This window comes from Gossypium hirsutum, chromosome A05, assembly GCF_007990345.1.
Source record: "Gossypium hirsutum isolate 1008001.06 chromosome A05, Gossypium_hirsutum_v2.1, whole genome shotgun sequence".
Taxonomy (NCBI): Eukaryota; Viridiplantae; Streptophyta; class Magnoliopsida; order Malvales; family Malvaceae; genus Gossypium; species Gossypium hirsutum.
Window position 1 is genome coordinate 84,981,055 of NC_053428.1, and position 26,164 is coordinate 85,007,218.

Below are 26,164 nucleotides of genomic sequence, written 5' to 3' on the forward strand. Positions count from 1 at the left end.
GACATTATTAGCATGCAAAATATTTGTGATAAATTTCTGAATTTTATAATAAGATTAATAAAATAGCATATATCTTTTAAAATATATTTATTTTTTCTAAAAAAATCAATTGCATTTATGAATATTTAAAAATATATATAATAAATATGCATATTCTCAATTCAAATGTAAAGTCATGAATAAAGTTTTGTATAATTAAAGCAGATCAAATTTAAATATATAAATATTAATATAATTAAAGCCAATCTATTTTATTTAATTAAATAAAACTTATAAAAAGAAATAGTAAAATTGTGATAAAATTAATATTACTTTGAGAATCTTACATTATCTAACTGTGGTTGTAAGATTACTTCTATAGTACCAAATTTTAGCATTGTTTAGAATGTTAAATTCCTATGTTGAGTAATATTTATGTTGAGTAATTTTGTCTCATATCTTATTAATAAGAATATTCGAATATTTATACATACTATTACTGTTCATGACATGATCTTACTGTTTATGACCTAACCCCACTATTCTTAGGACCGACCCTCTGAGCGGACCTTGGGCATGCTGGACATGTGTTCCATTCTGGGTCGCCGGCTAGAGCATGCAATTTTCATCCTACGAGCTCCTTGGTAACATGCGAACAAAGACCGTAAGCCCCATTGCTATTCTTTCGTTGTTCGCCTCAAATTAATCCATCTGGTGGGTTGCTGATAGGTGACCCGGATCTTAACTGGAATTCGGGTCGGTGATTACTAATGTATAACAATCTAATCCCCCAGTGGGCCTCAGGAGGGTTACAAAGTGACGCTTATTAGATGTATTACATCAAGTTTAAATGCAGCTTGTTGGGTATGCTACGAGCTGTGATGCGCAACGCATGTTCTGCCGCATGTACGAATAAGTTTTGTCTACTTGCATCTGACCGTTGGCATTTGAACCGTTTCCGTTTGCTTGCATCTGAATCATTGATCTTTCATGATCATGTAAAACGTCAAAATGTGGGAAGAGAAACCCCTTCTAAAAAGGGGATCTACAGAGCCTTAAGCCCCTCACTTCTAGTATTTTCAACAATCAGATTCAAGGTAACTTCGGAGAACTTACTTTTGCTTCGTAAATTTTCATTTTCTTCTTTTACTCAAATCATGATGAGAATGAGGGGAATCGGTAACCGAATAATCCAAAGCCATCTACAGCGAGAACGATCACCTAAGGTTTTGGTGACAGTTAACTTCTATACCTGCATTACGAAAATGGAGGAAATGCAGTGAGTTTTGGTCATACGAGGGATAAAGATTCCCCACTCCGCATATGAATTTTCCATTCCAGAGGGTCCCTACAGGCTAAGTGTAACCATCGAGGATAACTTCCTACTCCCCTTCACGCACTCAAGGCTGGGTTCTATCTGTCGTTGCACCCTTTCTTCTACAGCCTGCTCAGGGACTACAAAATTGCCCCTGGTCAACTTTTGGGTTTCTCCTAGTGGAATGTGGTAGCATACTTCATTGATTGCTGCTAGCACAACGAGGTTCCCCTGCTCGCTATTTTCAAGCAGCTGTACCAATTAAAAAGCTACAGCCGGGAGAACCCATCGGTGTTTTACTACTTTTCTCTACGCAAAAAGGTATAGACCATTATTTCAAATCTGTGTTGCAATATTCACCTGAATCGAGGGAAGTATATACGAGTCCAAAGTAAACTTGGTGATGGTTTTGATTTCCAACTGAGTGGTCTTCACTGAGCTGAGACATGTACTCATTTCAGCGATCCCTCTCCACAACGATGATACCCTAACTCAATTTCATAGGCTTCACAGCAGTCGTTTACTAATTCTGGAAGACTTTGTAACGGTAATGAACATGTTTCGATATTGTTTGGAGGGCTTCAGCCCCATGGGTGAAAACGTGGTGATAATAAGGAGGTCACCCAGTCCATTGGTGCACAGCCTAAAAGCAATACGTGACCTTACAAATCTATAGGTGAGTTGGGTTTAATACTACGGGGCTACAAAGAGGAACTAATGAATTTCTTTTACAATTTATGTGGGATGAGCACTGCAGCAAAATTGACTTTAAGCGACATTTTTTAATGGCTTTAAAAGCGCCGCTAAAACTATTTGCGGCGTTTTTACAAACGCCGCAAAAAACACCTTTAGCGGTGCTTTACCCAAAAACGCCGCTAAAAGTAATAAAATTTTAAAAAATATATTATAAAAATCATAAAAAATTTTAAAAAATTTAAAATTCATTATCAAAATATTGAGAAGAATAATATCCATGATATAAATATAAAAATTTTCTATTAAAATTCATTATCAAATTAAATTTTCTATTAAAATTTTAACTAAAAATATTAAAATAAAAATAAAAATTTAGAATCAAAACTAAAATAAATAATAAAAATTAGATTAAATATAAAGATATCAATGAAATAAGGACTTAAATCATAACCATGTAAAATATAAGATATTATCATCAAGATTTACATCCTCATCTTGCTCAAATTTTGGTGGCTTGTACCTTTTCTTGAACCATTCATCTTGTAGAATTTCAGGAATAGTTATACGCTGCCAAAAAGAACATGCAGAATTTCAACCAAAATGCACCCGCTAAAGCTTATACTGTGATCAAAGATTGCATGTAATCACAAATTTTCATAGGATGAATTGAATTTGAAGCTTACGGTAAGAGGGCTTGGATCAAGAATACGCTTAATCAAATTCCTAGCACCAGATGAAAACCATGATGGACAGCTGAAAGAAGCCTCCCAGATCTGAAATTTATCAAGGTACAAACAATTTTAATGAAGTTCTCATCTAAATAGACTGGCCAGATCTAAAACATATATGTAACAAATAAATTGTTGGTCAGAAAAAGTTGTAAAAAATGAAAAAAGAAATGCAGTCAAGTGGCTCACTATAAACTTAACAGCAGACAAACAAAAGTGAAAATCATGTGATTAGCAATCAAACATTGTTACATCAGCAATCAATCATTATTGACGCGGTTGGCTTAGGGAAATCATGTGATTAGAGAGTATAACGGCACAAAAACAGAAGGATAAGAAAAACTATGGAATATATTTGTCTCCTATAGCATCATATAAGGCATAACATCTGTTAAAATAAAGTTGACACCTAAATGATATAAGGCATAACATCTGTTAAAATAAAGTTGACACCTAAATGAAAGCGATAGCAGCAACAATGGTCAAAAAACCCAGCAGAGAGGGTTGTTGTCATGCTAAAATTAGAGGTGATCTAAAAGGCATAGAAAAACAAATGTAAAATTTCTTTGTATTAAGTTACTTAGTCCCATATTCCAATAAATACATCCATCCATGACAAAGAAACAGGAAACTGACCTGTAAAGGAAGCATTGCTCAGTCCTGCATTAATTAAAGATAGAACTATAAAATTAGCTTAATTCTACTGGGCAAAATTGCCAAAGACCACATGTAATTCCTGTTTTAAGTAAAGTCGAAGCCTTAAGGGCTGGTACAAGTTACTAATATCACATGTAATTCCAGTTCATGGCTGTTATAATGGTATTGTACAAGTCAAAAATAACTTTGCTCATGTAATGATGAAAATGCCCCATCCAAGTTCAATTAGTTGCTGCCAAACTCAAAAGAGCTCATATGACTATTACAATACAGATATACAGAGAAAGAGCAAGTTCTACCTTCTATAACAGGACTAGTCTATTAAGTTATTGGTCATTCTTTACCTAAAAAAATTCAATCATCATTATTTAGTTAGTTGACAAAAGGCTGCAACTTACATGCTGCAATTGATTCTAAAAGCCATGTGTGACCAATGACTTGTCCACCTAATTTTGTGGCTATATCCTGTGCTTCACTAACCCTCTGCCAAATAATCAAAGAGCTTTGGTGCCTGCAAGAGAAAGAAGTTAATTATTTGCAAAAGTAACATTAACAACTTGAAAAACTAGCACACTTGAGCTCAAAAGAGTAAGACTCACATTATCCAATACCCTGAGTCTGCCAGTTTTAGGACCATCACAACACCCATGGTTGTCAAGACTAATTTCATCAATCATGAAACTTTTAACACCAAAAAGAATCAATTAACGAGAAATTTCAGTACTTGCAAAAATATCATCAGTATACGAGTTTACCTTTCAGCACAATAAAACACATACGCAAGTCAAAGATATAATTATTAAAAAAGATAACTGTGGCTGCCTCAGCCCATCGACACTCAGTCATATGCATCTTGCCACCACATTCACGAATTATTCCCATGATCCTAGGATGTGGTATTGCAGACTTGACAGCAAGTGCTTTCTGGTATAATTACTGCATTAAAACCAATATCTCAGTCACGGCTAAACCATTATATAAAGACCAAACCAGGACATAACTGTATAACTTTGTAAAACAATTATCAGACAGAACCAAGGTTGGTTTTTCAGCTATAATATAAAATAGAACAAAGTTACAAGTATCAGTCAGGAAGAGAAGTAGTGACCACATGCAATTGAGACTAAACAACAGTGAAAACTTCTCGATTTCAGTATTAAGGTTTAACTAATAGTGCTTCATGCTAATGTAACAATGTCATTGACCAGGATCCAGATAAACAATCCAGACTACAAGTGAATATACTTTAGTAGTTTAAATTTGAGAGTTGCTAGAATTCTAAAAAATAGCAAAATCAGGACACAGGTGAACTTTCACGCCTAAAGTTCTACATATTTCATATCTTAGTTTAACATTGCTTCCCTTGAATTCCAGAAGGAAGCATACTTGATATCCGCAAAGCAGAAAATTGGGTACATATTCTACCATGTATTTTTATTAAATGGTAGATAAATGGTGACAGCAGAAACAATATAAACTAGCTTTCAGTAATAGACCTTTACAAGAGAATTATGACTGCTTATGTACCCCTCCTGAATTGCCACTTGTAAGTAATCATATTTGACATGTAATAGAATCATAGAATCATTCCTTCCTCATCAATAAAGAGTTCTTCATCTTACCAGCTCAATTTAAAATACTTAATGTCAGATTTTGACTTTTTAGGTACATATAGAGAAAACCTAGCAGAGAAGACCTTAAACCTCAATCCTCTCAAAGAGAGGTAGCAACTGCTTGGCCGATTGTAGATTTATACATTGTATCTTAAAAAGGAAGTTAAATTACCTTGAGCTTTTTGTTGTTCTTTGTCTTGGTATACATTTGAATTTCAATTGCATATACTTCCAGAAGCTGACTTCCCTTCTTTTGATCGTCAATGGGCTGAGGCAGCCACAGATATAATTATTAAAAAATATCACAGTACCTCATCAGCAAATGCCAGGCAGACTCTTCCCTAACAGCCAAGTGCAGCACCCTTTAGTCCACATCTGCTGCACTTCAGCTTTGCACCCTTTGCCAGTTCTGGTTTAAGGTTCTTAACATTGTCACCAACAAAATGAAAATTATCCCTTTGTACCCTCAGTATCTTGACCAGAAATACCAAGTCTTATGCATTGCGAAGGAGAGATGATACAGGAAGCAAGCTTATGAACACGGTCGAGATTGACATGAAGAGGAACGATCTCATTCCTTAGTGTATCCAATGCAACAGCAACTTTTTCCATTTTAAGAAGTTCAAGGAACTTCTGTTCCAAAATCAAGAAGGATGCTGACTTCATTATTTCATCCGAGAGACCAATCGTTTGCAATGTGGCCACACTATCATCCCATTTCCCATTGGTCACTTGCCCCATAAATAGATTAACCACCGAAGAATGCAATGGTATTCCCGATTCCTCCTCTAGAAGGGCACCACTTTTGTCATAACCAAGCGAGTACAATGCCCTAGTTATAATTTTAATAAATTCTGCTTTTCTTATAACACCTTGTGAACCAATTGTTTCCCCATCCCCTTGGGAGGTTAGAGGCCTAGCCATCTGATCTCCCAAAGAGCAAGAAACAGATTTTGTGGTTGAATGATCCTCCGGCAAGCTCTTGGATTCTTCCAAGGGCCCTTTCACACGTTTCAAGGGTGGTTCACTATCTTCGGCTACTCCCATGAAATGCCTAAACCCATAAATTTCCTAAAAAGCAAGCAAACTACTGCCATAAGTCACAAAATCACCGGTAACATGATATAAACAAGATGGCTAACATCAAACATTGACAATAACAACATCATTGCAATCATCTAACAGAAAAAAGAAAAAGTTCCAAGCAACAATTTCCTAAAGATAGTAAAGGGCACAAAAAATTACTTGTAAGTTTGTAACTAACAACCTCTTATGGCCCTTCACCAGTCAGGATCAAAGGCTCCTTTAACTGAGACATGAAATACCTTAAAAGTTAGTGAATTTGTACTATATAAGTAATCAAAATAATGCAGTTTAAACCATACCAAATTATCTATTTCACAGTAATTTTTACATAACATAAATCAAATTGCCTAATTGCTAAAATGGAGAGTAAAACTAAACTTTAAAACATCAAAACTCACCAACTTCCTAAAACAAGCAGAGAAAAAAAAGGGGCAAATTCGATCGAATCACATATTCAGCATGAGTAAAATAAAAATGAACTAAAATAACTTTATCAAAAGAGAAAAAAAAATCATTCATAGATAACGAGCAGATTCAATGATGAAAGAGAACAATCCGAAAGTGTGAAGATAATAAGTACAAAAAAAATACAAAAGCGGAAAGGGAAATTTATTACGCAGCAAAACACATTCCGAGAGAAAGGAAAGGAAACGAAAGGGAGAAGGCAAAGAATCAGTTGGAATAAAGAGAATTGAAGGAAAATTAGAATATGGAAAAACACCACCACCGAAAGTTATGGATAGAGACTGCAGCATGGAGAACTGTGACAAATTTGGCGATTTTACTAATAATATTTGATTATTTTCCCTTTTTCTGCTTTCAGTTTGCAGATGGGAAAGGACTTATAAAAATTGGTTATTAATATTAAAAATGAATGAAGAAGATAGACACAAGGGCTGGTTTGGGTTTTGGCTAAACTTGTTGCTTTACATTTTAGCTTTCCATTTGATAGGGATAATTAAAGATAAATTTTAATAAAAGGGAGAATCATGTAAATGCTCAACAGGACCTTACCTCAGAGAGTCTAAAAATTTGCAGAGAGTCTAAAAAATCAAGAGAGGGGTTTCGGGTGCGAGTGAAACTGTGAAAGCATGTTTAAAGCATGGCGATTCACCTTAGCCCAAGCCCTAAAGAGCCATCTCCGATTCTCCACTCTCCACTCTCCATACCAAGTTACCAACAATAGTTTGGAGAGACAAGTAGACGAGATGACCAAATGCTTCTATAATGTATTGAAGAAAGAACATAGAAAAATGAAAACCGAAATTAAGAACAGAATAATGAATATAAAAATTGGGTTTTTTTCAAAACCAAAGGGAAACTGAAAGGGAAAGGGAAAGGGGAAGGGATCGTATGGGTTCCAAGGTAAACCGATGAAAACGGCGCGTGTGAAAAGGGAGTTTTGAGGATACCAATTTTAGGGGGAAATTTTAGGGTTTCGAAAGGAGAAGGAATTTGGTAATAAAAAGGCTCCATTTTTTTTAAGTAAAATATTATTTGAGGGGTTTTTTCACTATTGTTTATTTTTTACGGCGCTAATTTTTATTTTATATATTTTTATTTTTATATTTCATTTTTATTTATTATTAATGTTTTTATTTATTTATCAATGTTTTTTTTAAATCTAATACTTAAATATATCAAATAGTTTAAATTAAATATTTTTGAAAATAAAAGCATTAATCTAAACCCTTAACTCTTAACCTTAAGTCATAAAACATAAACCCTAAACTTTTACCCTCATCATCTAAACTTTAAACGATTAAATTTTAGCATATATTTTTATAATTTTGAAACGATTAAATCAAAAATTTTACATTATTCAAAGGGATGAAGTGTAATTTTACCTTTAAAATTTTTAAAAATTTCAAAAAATCGAAATGAAAAATTTTTCATTTTAGAAGGGCAAAGCCCCTTTCAACCCCCTACTTATGCCCCTAAATATATATTAATTATAGGGTTTAAGATTTAATTGAATATGATTCACTTGAGATTAAGATACTACCCATGGCCATTAAACCTTAAACCATAAAACCCTAAATCATAATTATATGACTTTTAGCGGCGTTTTACCAAAAACGCCGCTATTACTCTGGTTTTTAGTGGCACTTTGCCAAAAACGCCGCTATTGCTCTAGTTTTTAGCGGCGCTTTGACAAAAACGCAGCTATTGCTCTGGTTTTAGCGGCGCTTTGCCAAAAACGCCGCTCATGTATGATTTTTGTGGCGTTTTTCATAAAACACCACTAAAAACGCCACTAAAGCCCTATTTTCTTGTAGTGGAGTCCTCACCTATGAACCTTTGCTGCTTCTTTGCGAAGGGAAAATGATAGGCAGAATATTAACTTATTAACCACCTCCACTGATCTTAGAGTCATTGCTGATGCAGGTATCGACCGTAGCTCCGAAAATGATTCAACAAAGACTAATAACATACCTTACGAAATAAACGAGGCTATGAACATTCAATATTTGATAAGGAATGTACGCAAAAAATACAAGACAACCGCGAGGGCTATGAATATTGTTTCTACCAATGAGGAAGAGAGAAATAATGGGCATTTGGAGTAGCATCGTAAAAGAAGAATGGACCCTATTGGTCCCATAGCTACAGTAATTGACACCCTAGTTTCTCCCTTGGCGAGCTCACAATCAGTGACCCTTTTCATCTTGTCGATTACTGTTGAGGAGGATCCTCATGCTGGTCCTTACATTTCTCCATTTTTGCCTGCTACTAAAGAAACATCATTTAAAGGTAAACATATATTCATTTTCGTGGTGTAGTCATCTAGACACACAAGAGTATCATTATGATTTTGCTAATATGGCCCAAAAATGGAAGACTTCTTTACCAGAAGTTACGAGGAAGGATATGCATATCACAGAATCATCAAACAGTACACAAAAACCCTCAGTGTCAAGTTTCACTTTACTTTTACAGTTTTTGCTTGTTTAAGGTAATATGGTTGGGTTAGATCTTGGTGAGGTGTGCCAAAGTGAGCTCGCGGAAACTAAAGTAGAACTGAAAAGAGTTTATGAGTTGTACCTCAAAATGATGGAGGAAAATAAAGTCATCAGCAAGTAGAATGGGGACCTCGCAGAGCGTTTGGGGGCTACTGAGGTTAAGATCAATGAGCTATCATGCGAGGTGGCCGTTGAGAGAGATAGTAAAGAGGCCATGCAAGTTGAAATGAAAATTTTACCACGGAGCATATGGCTACAGTGGATAGGATCATTAAAAAGTGCCACTCTGAAATGACAAGGTCGGAGCAAAAACAATATGAGGCCTTAAAAAAGTTATGAGACTATTCAGAACATGTATAACTCCATTTCTCAATTGAAAATGAATATATTATTGCATGCTCAAGTTGTGGGTGGAACTTTTGATGTTCGCAGAGTTGATTTTAATGCTCTCTGTGATGTGGATATGGATAAACTGGGGTTTGATGTGTGCTTTCCTTCGGGTGCTACATGAGACAAGTTCGCGTCAAGCTGGAAAAGCTCAAGAGAATTTTACGTAGACGAAAACCCAGCTAAGACTAGCACCCCTCTTGTTGATAATAGCCATGTAGATCAAGCCGCTGATAGGGGAGAAGAGGAAGACAATGTTCTTTAGCTACTTAGTGTTTCGTATACTCTTTTTCTATGAAATGGAGTTTGATTTTAGATGAAATTTGCCTTTATTAATTATTGTTATAAAATTATAGTTTCTACAAATTTATCATATTTATCATATGACTACATCGCTATCATCAAAGATTTAACGTAAACAAATTTCTGAAAATAATCAGTTGTGAGTCTGCAAGCTGTTTTAAACTTAAGCAAATTTTCCAAAATAATCAGCTAGGAATATAAATCTACGAGCTGTTTTGAACTTAAGCATATTTTTTAAAATAATTAGTTGGGAATATAAATCTGCAAGCTGTTATGAACTTCAACAAATTTTCAAGAAATTATTAGTTGGGAATATAAATCCACAAGCTGTTTTGAACTTAAGCATATTTTCTAAAATAATCAACTAAGAATATAAATCTGAGAGCTATTCTAAACTTAAACGAATTTTCCAAAATCATCAACTGGGAATATAAATCCACAAGTTGTTCTAAAATTAAACATATTCTCTAAAATAATTAGTTGGGAATATAAATCCGTGAGCCGTTTGGAGGCAGCGATATGGAATCAACAAGCCTTAAAATTACAGGTGGGAGCTTTTAATTCTCGCTAACTGTTTGGAGGCCACGATATGAAATCAGCGAGCTTTGCAATTACAGTTGGGAGCTTTTAACTATCATTAGTAGTTTAGAGATTTCAACATGAAATCAGCAAGTGTTGGAATTACAACCGAGAGCTTTTAACTATTGCTAACTGTTTAGAGGCTCGATATGAAATCAACGAGTCTTGAAATTACAGCTAGGAGCATTTAGCTTTCGCTAACTGTTTGGAGGCCACAATATGAAATTAGCGAGCCTTGAAGTTACAACTAGAAGCTTTTAACTTTTGCTAACTGTTTGGAGGTTGTGATATGAAATCAGTGAGCCTTGAAATTATAGCTGAGAGCTTTTAACTCTCACTAACTGTTTGGAGGCCACGATATGAAATCAGCAAGCTTTGAAATTATAGTTGAGAGCTTTTAACTCTCGTTAACTGTTTGGAGGTCACAATATGAAATCAACAAGCTTTGAAATTACAACTGTGAGGTTTTAACTCTAGCTAACTATCTAGAGGCCGCGATATGAAATCAGCGAGCCTTGAAATTATAGTTGAGAGCTTTTAACTATCGCTAAACCTTTGTTTGGAGGTCGCGATATGAAATTAATGAGCCTTGAAATTACAACTGTGAGCTTTTAACTATTGGTAACTATTTGGAGGCCGCAATATGAAATCAGCGAGCCTTGAAATTACAGGTGGGAGCTTTTAACTCTCGCTAACTATTTGAAGGCACATCATGATACGAATATAATAACAAAAGGATGCTTTTATTAAAACTTAAGAGTTTTTGTAGTATTTTTTGAGGTAATGAACATTCCATCTCAGTGTATAATACCTTTAACCTTTTATTTGCCTTTGGGGTCATCACTCAAATCTTGTGCCTACTAAGGAGTAGTCTGATCTACATACTTGGTGATTTCACTGTCTCTGATTTCCTTTTCGATACTATCCTTCAAAGTAATACATTCCCCTTTTTAATGCTCTACATCATTATGGAAAGCACATCTATCTGTCGAGCTCAATTTCCTCTCACTGCGCCTCATAGGGATGGAAGGGGTAATATGCCTGAGCTCTTTTCCTGATTCAAAATATATGTACGAGTAGCATTCAATGGTGTGTAGGTTTCAAATTTTCCTTGTGGGACATACCTTTTGGTTTGCCTGGGTGGAGATTCCTAAGTGGTACTAGGAGAATTTCTCGATGCTTGCAATCTTTTCCTACCACGAGCTCATTCTATTTCTCTATACCATCGGTCATTTCTCCAAAACATGTTACGCATTGCTCTATTAATCTCTTTTACTTCTACAAACTTATGAGCTCGCTTATACAAGTCTGCTAGGCTTTGGGGCCTATTATCAGTGAATGAGTACTGCATATGCTCATTCTGCAGCCTCATAAAAAAAGCGTTGATGGTCCATTGGTCTTTAAGGTTCTTTGTGTTGAGAGTTGTTGTATGAAACCGCTTCACATAATCGTGGAGTGACTTACCTTATCTCTATTTTACAGACATCAATCTCATATAAGTACTTATTATTTCCTTGTGAGCTCTGAATCTTCCCAAGAACATCTGACCCAACTAAGGAAAACTTCAAATGGAACCTTAGAGAAGGGATAAGTATTGGTCCTTTGCACTCCCTTTGAGTGTCGTAGAAAAAGCTTTGCCTTCACTGAGTTCAAAGCTCCCAACACATTCATATAATCGTTATATTGCATCAGGTGGACTCACAGGTCCCTCCTACCTTCAAACATGTCCCTCAAAACCTTAAAACCATGTTGTAAACGCACTGTAGCCAATTCTGGGGCCAAAGGGTTGTTGGAGTAGAAAAGTCAATCCATGTCTCAATTTTCAAGATTCAATGCCCTCACGTCCCGTCGTAATGCATCCATCTTGTCTTCCCACTTCCTTGCCTACGAACTTGGAGCTTCCTCTTGTATGGTCAGATGGTCATGAAAATCAGAGTTATCAAATTGTACCTTTCTTTTGACCTTGTCATTTTACTTTAATAAATCCCGCTGGAGAGCTTGCTGTTGCTCCATCCCCGCATTCTGTGCAACCATTTGCTCTTTCATCAGCCTCATCTGATCTTAAAGAGTGAAGAACTGCTACTGAGGTGTTTCCTAGTTTAGGGGAAGTTGTAACCCTTGACCAATGGGCACGTTGAGGTCCAACGGACTAGAAACTCTTTGATAAGCTGCGTTGCCGAAGTTTTCTGGGCTATCAATGAACTATCCTGCAAACAAGTCTGCTCATTAGGTTGGCTGTGTGAGTCTGATACTCCAGCCTATCCTGACGAAAAATAGAAAAGAAAGTTCTCATTTGGATAGACCATCTTCAACTTCCAAATTGAAGAAAACTGGAAAAACTGAAAAATCTAACAATTGGAAGTTTGTCCATGCTCATCGCACCAATTGTTAAGTAATTTTGTCTTATATCATATTAATGGGAACATTCGAATATTTATACATATTATCATTGTTCATGACATGGCCCTATTGTTCATGACTTCACTCCACTATTCTTAAGACTAACCCTCTGAGTAGACCTCGGGCATGCTGGACACGTGTTCCATTCTGGGTCGCTTGCTAGAGTACGCTGTCTCCATCTTGCGAGCTATTTGGGTACATTCGAACAGAGATCGCAAACCCCTTTGCTATCCTTTCGTTGTTCGCCTCAAATTCATCCATCTAGCAGGTCGCTGGTAGGTGATTACTAATGTATAACAATTCGAAATCCAAATGTAGTTCCTCAATTTTTTATTTTCATTTATGATATAAGATTTCGTGAATTAAATGCCCCTTAAAACGTTAGATTTAAGTATTTTTGACTTTTAGGATGTGTTTGAACACTACAGAGTAAAAGGATGAAAAAACAATCAACTTGATAGGAATTACACTCCCTTGTAAGTACAAGTAATTCTAATTTTCTAGACGTGTTTAGTTAACAAAGTATAATTATATTGAAATTCTCTTTTTCATGTTTTGTAGTATAAATTGTAATTACACAACTATGTAGTTTTGAATTCTAAAAAAAAAAAGAGAAAAGAATATTAACTTTTATAAAAATTATCAATAATACCTGAAAAAAAATCTAAACAAATCAAATTATCTTATGAAATATGTTATTCCAAAAGAGTATTCTGCATTATGGTTACCAATAAATTTAACAAGAAAAATAAACATCTTATGCAAGTTTATCTAATTACTTTAGCATTTGATATTTGTTAGGCATTCCCTCTATAATATTAAACATATATTCATTGTTATCATTTTGGTATTTGGTCAAGTATAAATGATAAATAATAAATACTATTTAATTTAGTTGAATATTTAGTAGGTCAAACTGTGTGGAAAATTATCTCAAGCAAATAAAATTTTTAGAATATTTAGACGGTAATAATAAAATAATATATAATTATATTTTAAAAATAGAATATATGCTACAAAATAAAAATTCTATTGTTATTATATAAAAATAATTTCTTAAATTTAAATCAAGTACAGATACATTTAAATAACTATAAAGTAATTAGATTTTAGTGTGATTATTTGTGATTACTCGTGTAATTACTGCAATTCTCACATTTTTTCTTGATAATTAAAGAGTGTAATTAAGAGGCTCCAATTATATTTAATTCAACGATACCCACTATTTTTAATTTATTTTAAAATTTTTATAATTTAAAAAACTACATTTAAAATGAGCCTTAACAAAATGATATCTAGATTTAAATAAATTTGAATGTTTATTTGTCCAAATTCTTTCTAGATTTGAATTTTATTTTTGTTAACAACTGTTATTGGCATGAATCGTTATGTTAACATCACAATGGTTGACTTAGTAAAAGTTAATGACCATATAAAAAAGGTAATGGTTAATGACAAAAATTGTTACTAAAAGGGCTTAATTAGGTGCATTGTTTATAAGAACTTAAATACTTTTTCTTAAGTCAGGATAATTTTATTCGATTTATTTAGTTTATAAAAAAATCTATTAATTATTTATTTGGATAAAAGTAATATTTAGTGATTGACACTCGTAGGGATGATCATGATAGATATATTTACATGTGTAATTTTTGGCCAACAAGAATGCAAGTGAAATCGAGATAAATACTTCGACTTTTCAATCTATTTCTGAAGAAGAAAACGACATTCGAGAATAATAAAATGTAAACAACTATGATTGAAGAGAAGAAGGAAGTAGGAAGTGAAGCATATTTGGATTTATAAAAGACTTGAATACAAACTTTTATATTTAAATTTAACTAAATCTAAACTCGAATATAAACTTCTAATTTAATATAAATAGTTTTCGAAAGAAATTTAAAACTGCATAGTTATAAAAATATAATAAAAAATTAGTTGAATTACTAAAAGGGTTGATATAGATTTAAAGCCATTATTGACATGAATCATCATGTTAACATCACAACCGTTGACTAATCAAAAGTTAATGAATGGTAAATGACAAAAGCTGATATTAAAAAGAATTAATTAGGTGCTTTCTTTGCAGAAGAGCTTAATTACTTTTTCTTAATCTTATTTAGTTTTTTTTTAAAAAAATTATTAAAATTATTTTTTGGATAAAAATAATAATTGATGATTGGCATTATAATTAGAAACAGCCCTTCATAGGGATGATTTTATCATATTACATATATTTTTGCATGTGTAATATTTGGCCGACAAGAATGTACACGAAATCAAGATCAAATAGTTTAACTTTTCAATCCATTTTTGAAAAAATCTAAGTATGATTTTTTTATATTTAAATTGAACTAAAAATAATCTAAACTCGATTTGAGTATTTTTCCATAGTATTTTAAAATTGTATAGTTATAAAAAAAATTAGTTAAATTATTAAAATAAAAAATCCTTAAATATTAGATTTGATTCCATTAAAAGAAGCCCTACGATGATGAATTAAATTGGGTTTAACCAAATGCAAATGAAGTTTATATATAGCTAGACCTTTTGGACCAAAAGGGCAAAAAAGGTTTAAATACACTAAGTCCGGCAGCTGGATAATGCAGTTTTGGTTTTTGATTGGATCATCTATCTCGGCCGCGAGACAAGGATGAATTCAGTGGAAGGTTTACTGACTCAAATCCGGGGGCTATCAAGCACCGCCTCCGATGTTTTATCCCTACAAAATGTGCTTAAACAAGCTGATGAGTCCCTCCATGCCGAGTCCACTCGGTTGTTGCCTTTTCTCGACCAACTCGACCCTTCCAAACACTCTCTGGGTTACCTCTATTTCCTGTGAGTTCCTTTTCAAATTGGGTCTTCAAAATAATCAAATTTTCGATGTCGAATTTCGTGAAGATTTCTTTCTGTTTTTCCCTTAAAAAGATGATCTGGGCATTGTCTAGAATTTGATGTTTAATTGAACATTGAATCTTGAGTGTTTTTGTTGATGTCTAGAGTTTTTGCTGAATATAAAATCTGGGTTTTGTGTAAACTTACTAAATCTTTGTGATTTCGCATGGGGTTTGCTTGTATTTAGGAGGAAAAGTAATATTTATGAATCTTATTAATGATTCAACAGAGAGGCTTGCACTGCTGGTCCAGTTACAACAGAATCAGCTAGTTCATTTGTGTTAATCATTGCCAGATTTATCAGTTCATGTGTTGCTGAGCAAATACGCTTGGCTCCTGATAAGTGTATGTTACTCTTACTTTGGATCAGATTGTTATCGAGATTGGCAAAGTTTTTGCTTGTCAGTTATTGATACTTGATATGTTCTTGTTGATTTTAATGTGCTTGGCAGTTATATCTGTTTGTAAGAGGTTCAAGGACCAAGTTCTGTTGCTTGAGGAACCCTTGCGTGGCGTGGCTCCGATGCTAACTGCTGTTCGGAAGCTTCAGTCTTCGACTGAACATTTGACTACTTTACATCCTGAGTTTCTTTTACTTTGTTTGTTAGCGAAGTGTTACAAAACCGGTCTTTCCATTCTGGAGGAAGATATTTTTGAGGTTGATCAGCCAAGGGACCTTTATCTCTATTGCTACTATGGGTCAGTTGCTTCAAACTATTCCATTTGCATCTGAATTTCACATTTAATCTTTGTCTGTTATAGGTCCATTGCTTCTAAAACTGTCCAATTTGCATCTCAGATTTTACATTTAATCTTTGTGTATTCAGATGCTTAGTTATTAGGAGCTCTTATCCTTTCCTTTAACACATTTAATCTCTTAAGGAAATTTGCTTCCTTCAATAGCCACATGTTACATCTAACTTTTTCCTTTTTCATTATGAATTCATTTTTTACAAGAACCAAGCAGCAAAATGTTGTTACCTACTGAAAGTGAAAGATATATCCTTTAAATAATGATTTACTCATCTCCAATCTTAAATTTGACATTATTCTCCTTGATTTGCTTGTTCCACTAATTTAGCATCATTGAGGGGAATCACTGATAGGTTTCTGGTTTGACATGGCGTCAGGGGAATGATATGCATTGGACAAAAGTGTTTTCGGAAAGCATTGGAGCTTCTACACAATGTATGCACTTTCTTTACAGCTCTTTTATTCACTTCTTGCCAGCTACTAGAACAAATTATCCTATTTTTATGTGCTTTATGGTAATTGTCTAGGTTGTGACTGCTCCAATGTCTACCATCAACGCTATAGCTGTTGAGGCTTACAAAAAATATATATTGGTCTCTCTTATTCACCATGGACAGGTATGTTATTTATTTGACATTGTTTTATGTATTTAGAATGTATGGACGAATCCTTTAAAAATGAAAAAAGAAGGTATGGACAGATTAGTTCCCAATTTGGAGGCTGTGGCTTGAAAAAGTGAATCGTTTGACCATTTAGACCACATATACATTTGCAACTTGGTCTTTTGCTCTTCATCTCTTAATGGTGAAATTTCCTTAGATTCTTCCATTCCCTTGGTTACAGCTTTCTACCAGTCTCCCCAAGTATGCTTCAGGAGTTGCTCAGAGAAACTTGAAGAGCTTATGTCTGGTACATTTAAATTCTCAGACTAATGATGTTGAATGTTTTGTACATATATAAAAAGAAATATCCCTCTACTTCAATAGTTATCTTTTGTTGAGTTTACTGATTAACATTTTTCTTTTGTTCCTTGGGTAGTCATATATGGAACTGGCAAATAGTTATAACAATGGGAAAATTGCAGACTTAGAGACTTATGTACAGGCAAACATGGAGAAATTTGGAAGTGTAAGTGCTGTATCAAATAATTTATGCATACTCCTGTGCTTTATTTATTTGATGCTCTGAAAGAAGTTTTGTGCTTTTACCAGGACAACAATCTAGGTTTGGTGAAGCAGGTTGTATCATCTATATACAAGCGAAACATCCAGAGGTTGACCCAGACATATTTAACGCTCTCACTTCAGGACATAGCTAACACGGTGCAACTGAATAGCCCCAAGGAGGCAGAAATGCATGTCCTTCAAATGGTAATGTTGGATCTTCTGTTTTAGTTAATTAAGGGTAAAGCTTCATATCATCTGTTTCATATTTCCACTGTTGACATGTTCATGTCAAACTTCAGATCCAAGATGGTGAGATATATGCAACAATCAACCAGAAGGATGGGATGGTTAGATTCGTAGAGGATCCTGAACTATATAAGACCTGTGAAATGATAGAGCATATTGACTTATCGATCCAAAGGTACACTCTATAGAATAGACACTGCTATCTTGTTTTGCTTGAATAGATAATTTTCTATTGCCTATGAACATACTTGTTTAGAAATAGTACTTTTTCAAGATTGGCATTTAGTATAATTTATAACAATCTACAATACAAAAATCCTGATAGGATTTGAGTTCTTGATTCAAGTGATACCTACTCAGGGAATTAACAAAATGTCCTAACAATAACAAAAATCCAGAGTGGGTGAGCAATGGTTCATTAGAAAGAGTTGCAACGCATAATGTTATTGATCATATAGATATTTAGTGGGCACTGGTGATTATTTGTTTGGCACTTTCAATTATAAACAAAGCTTTATCAAATGATTTTCTCCCCCTTTTTTCTGGTGTTCCATTACAGGTTGATGACCCTCTCAAATAAGCTGACTGTCATGGATGAACTCATTTCATGTGATCCATTGTATCTAGGAAAAGTGAGCCTGCCATTTCCATTCATCAAATTGTTTTAGTTAATATGTTTAAGAACCATTGATTTGTAACTATACAATACCTTTCTGTGTCCAGGCTGGGAGAGAGCGACAAAGGTTTGACTTTGATGACTTTGACAGTGTTCCTCAGAGGTTTAATATTTGAGAGCGGTAAATGACAACTAGAAAGATGCTAGACATACCAATATATGTTCAAATGGCTCTGAGTTGTTAAAAGAGGTGGCAAATTTTCTGAAGTAGTTTTGTTCACTTAATCTATGGGATGTGTTTGCTCTTACAAGAGATATTATTGAACAGAGTGATGGAAGACTAGCTTTTGCACATTACTTGAATAGATTCAATTGATTTCCATATAACTACTTCTTGCCCTTGCTGTATTTTTCTCATTTTTCTAATAATTGAAGTTGAGACTAGTTTAGATAGTTAAGTGTAGCAATGGAACAGTTTGAACAACATCCGATTCACGGAGGCTGAGGCTGAGGATGAAGCATTTTCATAGTAAGTGAATTACAAATTTCATGCTAGTGGGAAAGAACAGAACAAGAACAAAAACAAGGAACCTGAGGAAGAGGCAGCTCTGTTGATGTGAAAATGGTTTGAATACTAGAAATCACCTACAAAGAGTAGGGTCTCCAAAGTTGAAGTAATTCCAACAGTTCATACAAACACGCTTGAGGCTTTATTATTGATAAAAAGTTTTCTCACGAAAATCTAATTAGCATTTGTGATTTGAGTTGATGCTTGTGGTTAAATAATTATAGTGTATGCTACTTGCTGTAAACTAAGATCATAAGAAGGATTAATTCAAATTCTCAAAACTAACAGGAAATAAAAGATGCTTAACCATATATAAAAAAGAAATATATCGACAAGTTTGACAATGTTGTTACAGTAATTCTACAATAATTTAGAGAAAAAATAGGTTTAAAGGAAATATCATGCTTAGGAAATGCATAAAGAGGCTACCAACTTTCAACTCTAAGAAATCGGTAGAAATCAAGATCAAAATACCACATAGTTTCTTCGTAGTTCACATAAAAACACCCTGATTTTTGTTTGCCCCTAAGCCAATACAATCCAAGTATACCCCAGTCGAGACCCCACTCTTCTTCTCTTATCCCTTCCCTTCCCCAAAAATAATATCTTCAAGAAAAGTTACAAACCTCAGCCTTCTTCTCGCTTCTCCAGTTTCTTTCAAGCAGCTTCCTTAATGGAGCTCACTTGTTTGCATAACAAATTCAATTTGTCTGCTTTGCCTCACCTTTCACTTCCATCCTCCAAGAACCCTAACCCCAGATTCTTTTCTAGAAAAAGGAACAATCTTTGTCTGGCCTCAACTTCTGATACCCTTGTGACTGGTTCCGGAAAAGAAGTTAGCAGCAAGAAAGATGCTGAATTTGGGGACTTGAAATCTTGGATGCACAAAAATGGCTTGCCACCCTGTAAAGTTGTTCTCAAAGAGAGGCCTTCTTATGATGAGAAGCATAGACCTATACATTACGTCGCTGCCTGTGAGGATCTTTGGGTAATTAAAATGGCTTAAATTATTTGGTTCTGTTTGGCGTATTCTGTTCTGGGATCCTGTCAAAATTGCCATTTTTTTTTTGGGTTCTTTGTTCTTGGTTATGTAGGCGGGTGACGTGGCTTTTTCGGTGCCGAATTCATTGGTTGTAACGCTTGAGAGAGTGCTGGGAAACGAGACTGTTGGTAAGGTGCATTATATAAGATGTTGAAGATTTCAAATAGCAATGGATATTCCTTTCAATACCCGAAACTTGATTTATATGAGGAGTTTTTGTGTATACATGAAATATCTTGGTAATTTTCTTCGAATTGGCAAAGGGTATTACGGACTTAAATAGTAGTTTAGACCGTAGTTACAGCTGTTTCTCTGCATTTTTGTTCCTAGTCTGCCGTGTATATTTCTAACTTGCAAATCTAGATATTGTAGAGATTTGTTTGTCCACCTACACTTCTATAGCGTTGTGGTAAATGTTGACTGATTAGAGGAGGAGATAAGCAATGTAGAGTAGGATTCCATTTCTTTGCAGCACTTAATGGAGCATCTATGTTCAGAATTTTTTTTGTCTTTTTTGCACTTAATTTAGTTGTGTAATTACCCTGACCTTTTCTAATTTATACAGCGGAACTTTTGACAACAAACAAGTTGTCAGAATTGGCATGCTTAGCTTTGTACTTAATGTATGAGAAGAAGCAAGGAAAGAAATCATTCTGGTATCCATATATTAGAGAGCTTGATCGCCAACGTGGAAGGGGCCAGCTGGCTGTGGAATCTCCACTTCTATGGTCAGATGATGAATTGGCTTACCTAACGGGTAGCCCCACTAAGGTAGCTGCAAAAACACATTGTCTTTTTATCCCCTTACCCTTGTTATTTTTCAATATCTGATTTACTGTTTTATAGTTCCTTCAATTTCATGACCGAGTTCTATTGTTTGCAAGTTAGGCTGAAATTGTTGAAAGGGCTGAAGGAATAAAGAGAGAGTATAATGAGCTTGATACTGTTTGGTTTATGGCTGGGTCTCTCTTTCAGGTATTGTCTTTCATCTTTTTTCTTTTTCCTTTTCAAAACTTAAGAGTTTAGAGTGTGACCGCAAAATTTTTCTTTATTTCTTTGCATTGTAGCAATATCCCTATGATATACCTACTGAGGCCTTTCCATTTGAGATTTTCAAACAAGCCTTTGTTGCTGTTCAGTCTTGTGTGGTGCATTTACAGGTAAATTCTCTTTAGATGATAACCTTTTGCCGTTTTTCCCTAATTTCCAAAAAGTATATCGTCGACTCTTGAGGACTCACCAGATGGCAACTTCTGTTATTGTTTGTGATTTATAAAATTTAGAAACTTGTTTGCTAAACCTTGTTGATAGCATTGCATAGACTGAAACCCTCTTTTCTTGTTCTCATTTACTGGAAATTTTGAAACGTTATGTTTGAGTGATAAACTGAAACTTGTTTGTACTCAGAAAGTACCTTTGGCTCGGAGATTTGCATTAGTTCCTCTTGGACCCCCATTGCTAGCTTACAGGAGCAATTGCAAGGCAATGTTAAGTGCTGTTGCTGGTGCTGTTGAACTAGTGGTTGATCGCCCATATAAGGCTGGGGAACCTATTGTTGTCTGGTATAAATATGTCTTATTATTGTTCCTAACATTGATTTCTATTTCGGTCATGCTCAAGCATTGAAACCTTTGCCTTTTATATTATTGCTTCATTTGTATATACCAAAACAAAATTTGATATTAGTACATTCTTCTTTTCTTAGGTGTGGACCACAGCCTAATTCGAAACTGCTTATAAACTATGGTTTTGTTGATGATGATAATTCTTATGATCGCCTGGTTGTTGAGGTAAAATCTGGATTTTCCAACTCTTATTGCAATTTCATGGATTTCTTTGCCATCCGTTTTATCTGTTTAATGAATAAATGTCTTGCATGCTTAAATATCTTATATATTTTGAGATAAGGACTTATTAAAGCAATGCGTAGGATTCAGTACAAGACTTATACGATGATGGTATCAATGAGATTGAGATTTTGTGTTTTTGTTAGTCATCCATGTTCAGAGTTTTATTTACTGTGTTCAGGCAGCTTTGAATACTGAGGATCCTCAATATCAAGACAAGAGACTGGTTGTTCAAAGAAATGGAAAACTATCTGTACAAGCTTTTCCTGTATGAACTCAAACACGATATAAGTTCGCTTATTGTAAGATATTGTCCTCCTGGTCTTTATTTTGTACATGCTGCAGGTTTATGCAGGGAAGGAAAAAGAAGCTGTCTCGGATATGCTTCCATATTTGCGATTAGGCTATGTTTCAGATCCTTCTGAGATGCAATCTGTCCTTTCTTCTCAAGGTCCAGTCTGCCCGGTGAGTTCATTTATTGCAAATTGTTAATTGCCTAATTTATTCACTGCATGACTAAATCCTAATTGCAAGTTTGCAATAAATGATTTGTGAGAGTTCTACACAAGTTGATATCCTAACTTATTCACTTAGATGACCAAAATGTGAGTCAGGTAGCTCATGTTTTGTATAACCATGATTCTAGCTGTGCCTTTGATAGGCAATTAAAGTTCCAAAAATCATTTAGTCAAACTAAGTGGAACTCTTTCTTTTCTCTCCCCCCCCCTTTCTTTTCCTTCTAAAATTCTGGTGAAATGTACTTTCCATAATAGGTGAGCTCATGTATGGAACGAGCGGTGCTAGACCAGCTTGCTGATTATTTCAAGAGACGCTTGGCTGGCTACCCTACTACACTGAATGAAGATGAGTCATTGGTAATGTTGGTTCTCTTGACCAAGTTGATGATTAGATCTCAACTTATGGTGAAGTGAGTTTTAACAAACATGTTTTTGTTACATTAGTTGTTAGATCCAAACTTGAATCCCAAGAAACGAGTTGCCACTCAGCTTGTTAGGTTGGAAAAGAAAATTCTCCATGCATGTTTGCAGGCAACAGTGGATCTGATTGACCAGTTACCTGATCACACTGTGTCTCCATGCCCTGCACCTTATGCCCCCCTGTTGAAATAAAAGGTATTTTCTCTCACCCACTCTCCTCTCTTGTATTTGTACTGTCAACTTGATATTTGTTACTCATTTTCATGTATATTTCAATGAACAGTCTGCAGTATTACCAGTCTTGGTTTTAACTAGGCAAAATAGTGGAAGTTCTTTGCGCTACTTGGATAATTTCCCCTGTCAATAGGAGAGTATATATCAGGTCAGTTCAAGGAACTTGCAATTACCATATGGCTAATTAGCATTTCATGATTCTGCCAGCCCTTAGAAATCCTTAGCAACTACGAATTGACTCTACTTTAACCAAATTGGTGTATTTTGAGAATATATCATCTTGATGGTAGAGAAACTAGGAAAATCTGTCAAAAATGGTGATTGGCCAAATACTTGCTGAATACTTTATTATCATTGCACAGACATTTACACTGACTTTCTGACTTAATGTTCTACATGGTGCCTTTTTTCTTCATATTCTTGCAGGTAGATTTAAAAATCTGCAACCTCTTAGGAACTATATGGAATAGGGGAAGTTTGATGGTGGATCTAATAGGCTTTAAGAGAACGAATCATGCTTGTTCTTCTATTCCGAGATATTGGATGCCGTGATGTGCCTTTAATGAGTGGTTCTTCAAGATGCATAAACTCTTCGTTTGCGTCTTCCTTCTTGCATATAATTTTCTTTCTCTTATGCCCTTCAAGTGGCTAGCTACAATCTTGTGTTTGAGTAGTAGTCTTTATGTAATGCACATATGAATAAACGATGCTAACATTTTTTCTGTTAATAAACTGCTATAAATCAAAATTGAATAGGAAAAGATTTAATCAGACGTTAATTTTGGCTCTATACATCTCTCCAACGACCTTCATCGGCTGTGGATTATCTGGTCCTCTATCTCGTTGCCCTGATGTAAAATACAAATATCCATCCCAGAAAGCAGCTAGGGTAGTCTTCACCCTGTAAGGAAGCTTTCCAATCACTGACCAAGTCTGCAATTGCCAAATTTATATACCCTGTTTAAGTTGGTTTGCATGATATTTGTTGTAATTCTGGACCGCAAGTGATTGTAGATATTGAAATTTGAACTATTGAAATTCGAACTAGGAATGTTTTAGTATGAGAAAGCACATACCAGTGAGTCTAAATGAAACTGAAAAACCTCCCCAACAAGTATCATCCTCTTGTTCACTGGATGCTTTTCTGTTGTACCGCCTGTAATTATGATTGAGTTGTTGACAATCACCCAAGAACATTCTATATGGGAGTTTGGTTTTGGCATTGGAGATAAGACTTTCCATTTCTTCATTTCACCTTCGAGCATGTAAACATCACCGTACACCACCTAAAGATGATGAATATAGGTTAAGAAAAGCCCAGAAAATGGAATATCAAACATAGAAAAACATACCATAAAATCTCCATTAACTAGCTGTAACATACCTCATTCCTGCGAGAACATTTGAAGATAGGAGATCCAGGTTTTGCCATAAAATCTCCCTCTTGACCACCGATTACGAACAGCCGATCATTGTCCACAACACAAGCTCTGTTAAAACGTTGGGTTGCATGATTAGATCATGTTAAAAAGGGAGGTTGAGAGGGGAGGGGAAGGGAAGGGAATCTTGAAAGAATGTCTCTGAAAGAGCAGTAGCGAGACCTGTGTGGTCCTCCACGAGGAATCTGGATCTCGGACCGCCAGTTTTTCTCCAATGCATTGCCATCTTTTACAGCTATACTCCAATGCTCCAATCCAGGTGTATGGCGGTTTTCTTTGCTGCCCCCCATCACATGGAGTCGGCCTCTCCACAACTGAGTTGCAGGAGCGTACCTGAAATTTTCAATTGTTGAAAGCTGCAGTGTTATGGAAAATCATAAAGTATGGTGTAGTCCATGTAAATACGAACGAGGAGTGACTTGCCTAGGGACAGGTAAAGGAGGAAAGTCATGCCATTGCCTTGTTTGAGTATCAAGAACATAAGTTGCAGAAGTGGGGCCTCTACATTGGGGGCCATACTGACCTGACACCACATATATGTATCTCCCATCACTGGCCACTCCTAAATGTGAATTCGCCATGTATTTCGGTGCATCAAACCTCGCAAACCATGTATTATCTGTGAAATTATACACATCTACATGAGAGTGCACCTGCATGACACCCAAAAACATTCAAGACAATGCTTAAACCTTCAAAGATGAAAAAAAACCAAACAATTAAAAGAAATAATCTTTACATAGTCGAGGGTGCCATATCCTGAAAGAACATAAAAAAGATTGTTAATCTGTATTGATGATCCATCAAGTCGTACAACCGGTGCTGATGGCATTTGTTCCCATGGCAAATCAGGTGCTGGTATGTCCGCAAATGTTGCTGATATGAATCGCTGAGAACTACGTCCCTCTCCTACCTACAAATACATTTGGGAAAGTGTTAACAGTTAAAAAGTGGGATATTGGGGTAAATTAAAAGGGAACAAAACCTTGGTAGAAATTTTGGGGTCTTCTCCAGCTCTTGGAACGACAAAGAAAGGAGGTTTGTGAGACACCCAATTGGAGGTGAAGCTAAGATAAGACGAGTAGAAAGAAAAAGAAGAAGCGAGATTTAAAATGCAAGCCAATCCCACAAGGCAGGCAAAGGTGACAAGCAATACAAATTTGGTGCAATTGTTATTCTTCCATTGAGGATGATGATTTTTTGCCATTTCATTTGAGGGTAGTTGATCATACGAGTGTTGGTGTTTCTATTTCTATTTATCCTTCTGAAACACGAAATGAGAAGACGAAAGGGAGCCAATGCTTTTATTAGAAACGCACAAAAATGAAGCGACAAAGATTGAGAGTATTACTGTGTGTTATTTTATTTCAGTTTCTTTGGGAAATCCTGAAATCCAGGAACATTCCTACATTGCTGTTTTCACGGTCTTTCTATTTCTTGGGGATGGCAACCACAACGGTGCGGGCCAATGTGGTTGGTTTTTTTTTTTTTTTACCAAATTCGATCTGACTTGATTTTGGCTAAATTACCCATATGTGATGCTTTTTTTTAAATTGTCTTTTTAGGCCATTTATTTTGAAAATTAGAGAATGTGAAAACGCATCTAGTTGGGAGTGCTTTCTGTACAGTTGACAGGAAAGCGAGCCAACGACTTTTTAAATGTTGGCAACGGTCAGATTTTTTAAAGGGCCAACTGTAAATATTTTTTTCTTAT

The 26,164-nt window shown here is 35.1% G+C and overlaps 3 protein-coding genes and 1 long non-coding RNA gene across 11 annotated transcripts; 2 read left to right on the forward strand and 2 right to left on the reverse strand.

The window, feature by feature from the left end:
- Positions 1 to 421: 421 nt before the first annotated feature.
- Positions 422 to 7,573, reverse strand: LOC107957009 (uncharacterized). 7 transcript variants are annotated; one of them, XR_005926770.1, is made up of 11 exons: positions 7,089 to 7,518; positions 6,234 to 6,297; positions 5,161 to 6,059; positions 4,131 to 4,311; positions 3,975 to 4,056; positions 3,774 to 3,886; positions 3,355 to 3,378; positions 2,674 to 2,763; positions 1,655 to 2,557; positions 1,096 to 1,231; positions 425 to 951 (listed from the first exon to the last, which is right to left on the reverse strand). It is a non-coding gene; the product is annotated as an uncharacterized lncRNA (long non-coding RNA). The 7 variants fall into 7 exon arrangements; XR_005926774.1 differs by having other exon boundaries at positions 424 to 964; positions 2,511 to 2,557; positions 3,975 to 4,311; positions 7,089 to 7,540; XR_005926775.1 differs by having other exon boundaries at positions 425 to 964; positions 3,975 to 4,311; positions 7,089 to 7,573.
- A 7,644-nt stretch (positions 7,574 to 15,217) lies between these two features.
- LOC107957012 (COP9 signalosome complex subunit 3) lies at positions 15,218 to 18,769 on the forward strand. The gene is made up of 11 exons (XM_016892439.2): positions 15,218 to 15,544; positions 15,831 to 15,946; positions 16,054 to 16,300; positions 16,732 to 16,789; positions 16,882 to 16,971; positions 17,198 to 17,263; positions 17,393 to 17,482; positions 17,566 to 17,724; positions 17,820 to 17,941; positions 18,326 to 18,398; positions 18,490 to 18,769. Exons 1-11 carry the CDS (start codon positions 15,360 to 15,362, stop codon positions 18,556 to 18,558), a joined length of 1,275 nt encoding a protein of 424 aa, XP_016747928.1. The 5' UTR covers positions 15,218 to 15,359; the 3' UTR covers positions 18,559 to 18,769.
- A 531-nt stretch (positions 18,770 to 19,300) lies between these two features.
- On the forward strand, positions 19,301 to 23,782 carry LOC107957011 (uncharacterized). 2 transcript variants are annotated; one of them, XR_001700328.2, is made up of 13 exons: positions 19,301 to 19,938; positions 20,045 to 20,120; positions 20,558 to 20,763; positions 20,881 to 20,967; positions 21,060 to 21,152; positions 21,400 to 21,554; positions 21,698 to 21,782; positions 22,021 to 22,107; positions 22,185 to 22,304; positions 22,613 to 22,714; positions 22,802 to 22,972; positions 23,061 to 23,159; positions 23,438 to 23,782. XR_001700328.2 is itself a non-coding variant. In XM_016892438.2 (12 exons), the coding sequence occupies exons 1-11, from the start codon at positions 19,624 to 19,626 to the stop codon at positions 22,967 to 22,969; spliced, it is 1,494 nt and encodes a 497-aa protein (XP_016747927.2). In that variant the 5' UTR covers positions 19,301 to 19,623; the 3' UTR covers positions 22,970 to 22,972; positions 23,438 to 23,782. The 2 variants fall into 2 exon arrangements, 1 of the variants encoding a protein (XP_016747927.2); XM_016892438.2 differs by lacking the exon at positions 23,061 to 23,159.
- LOC107957013 (kelch repeat-containing protein At3g27220) lies at positions 23,333 to 25,779 on the reverse strand. Its single transcript, XM_041112562.1, has 7 exons — positions 25,436 to 25,779; positions 25,190 to 25,363; positions 24,874 to 25,103; positions 24,613 to 24,783; positions 24,396 to 24,501; positions 24,088 to 24,297; positions 23,333 to 23,944 (listed from the first exon to the last, which is right to left on the reverse strand). Exons 1-7 carry the CDS (start codon positions 25,655 to 25,657, stop codon positions 23,780 to 23,782), a joined length of 1,278 nt encoding a protein of 425 aa, XP_040968496.1. The 5' UTR covers positions 25,658 to 25,779; the 3' UTR covers positions 23,333 to 23,779.
- Positions 25,780 to 26,164: the final 385 nt, after the last annotated feature.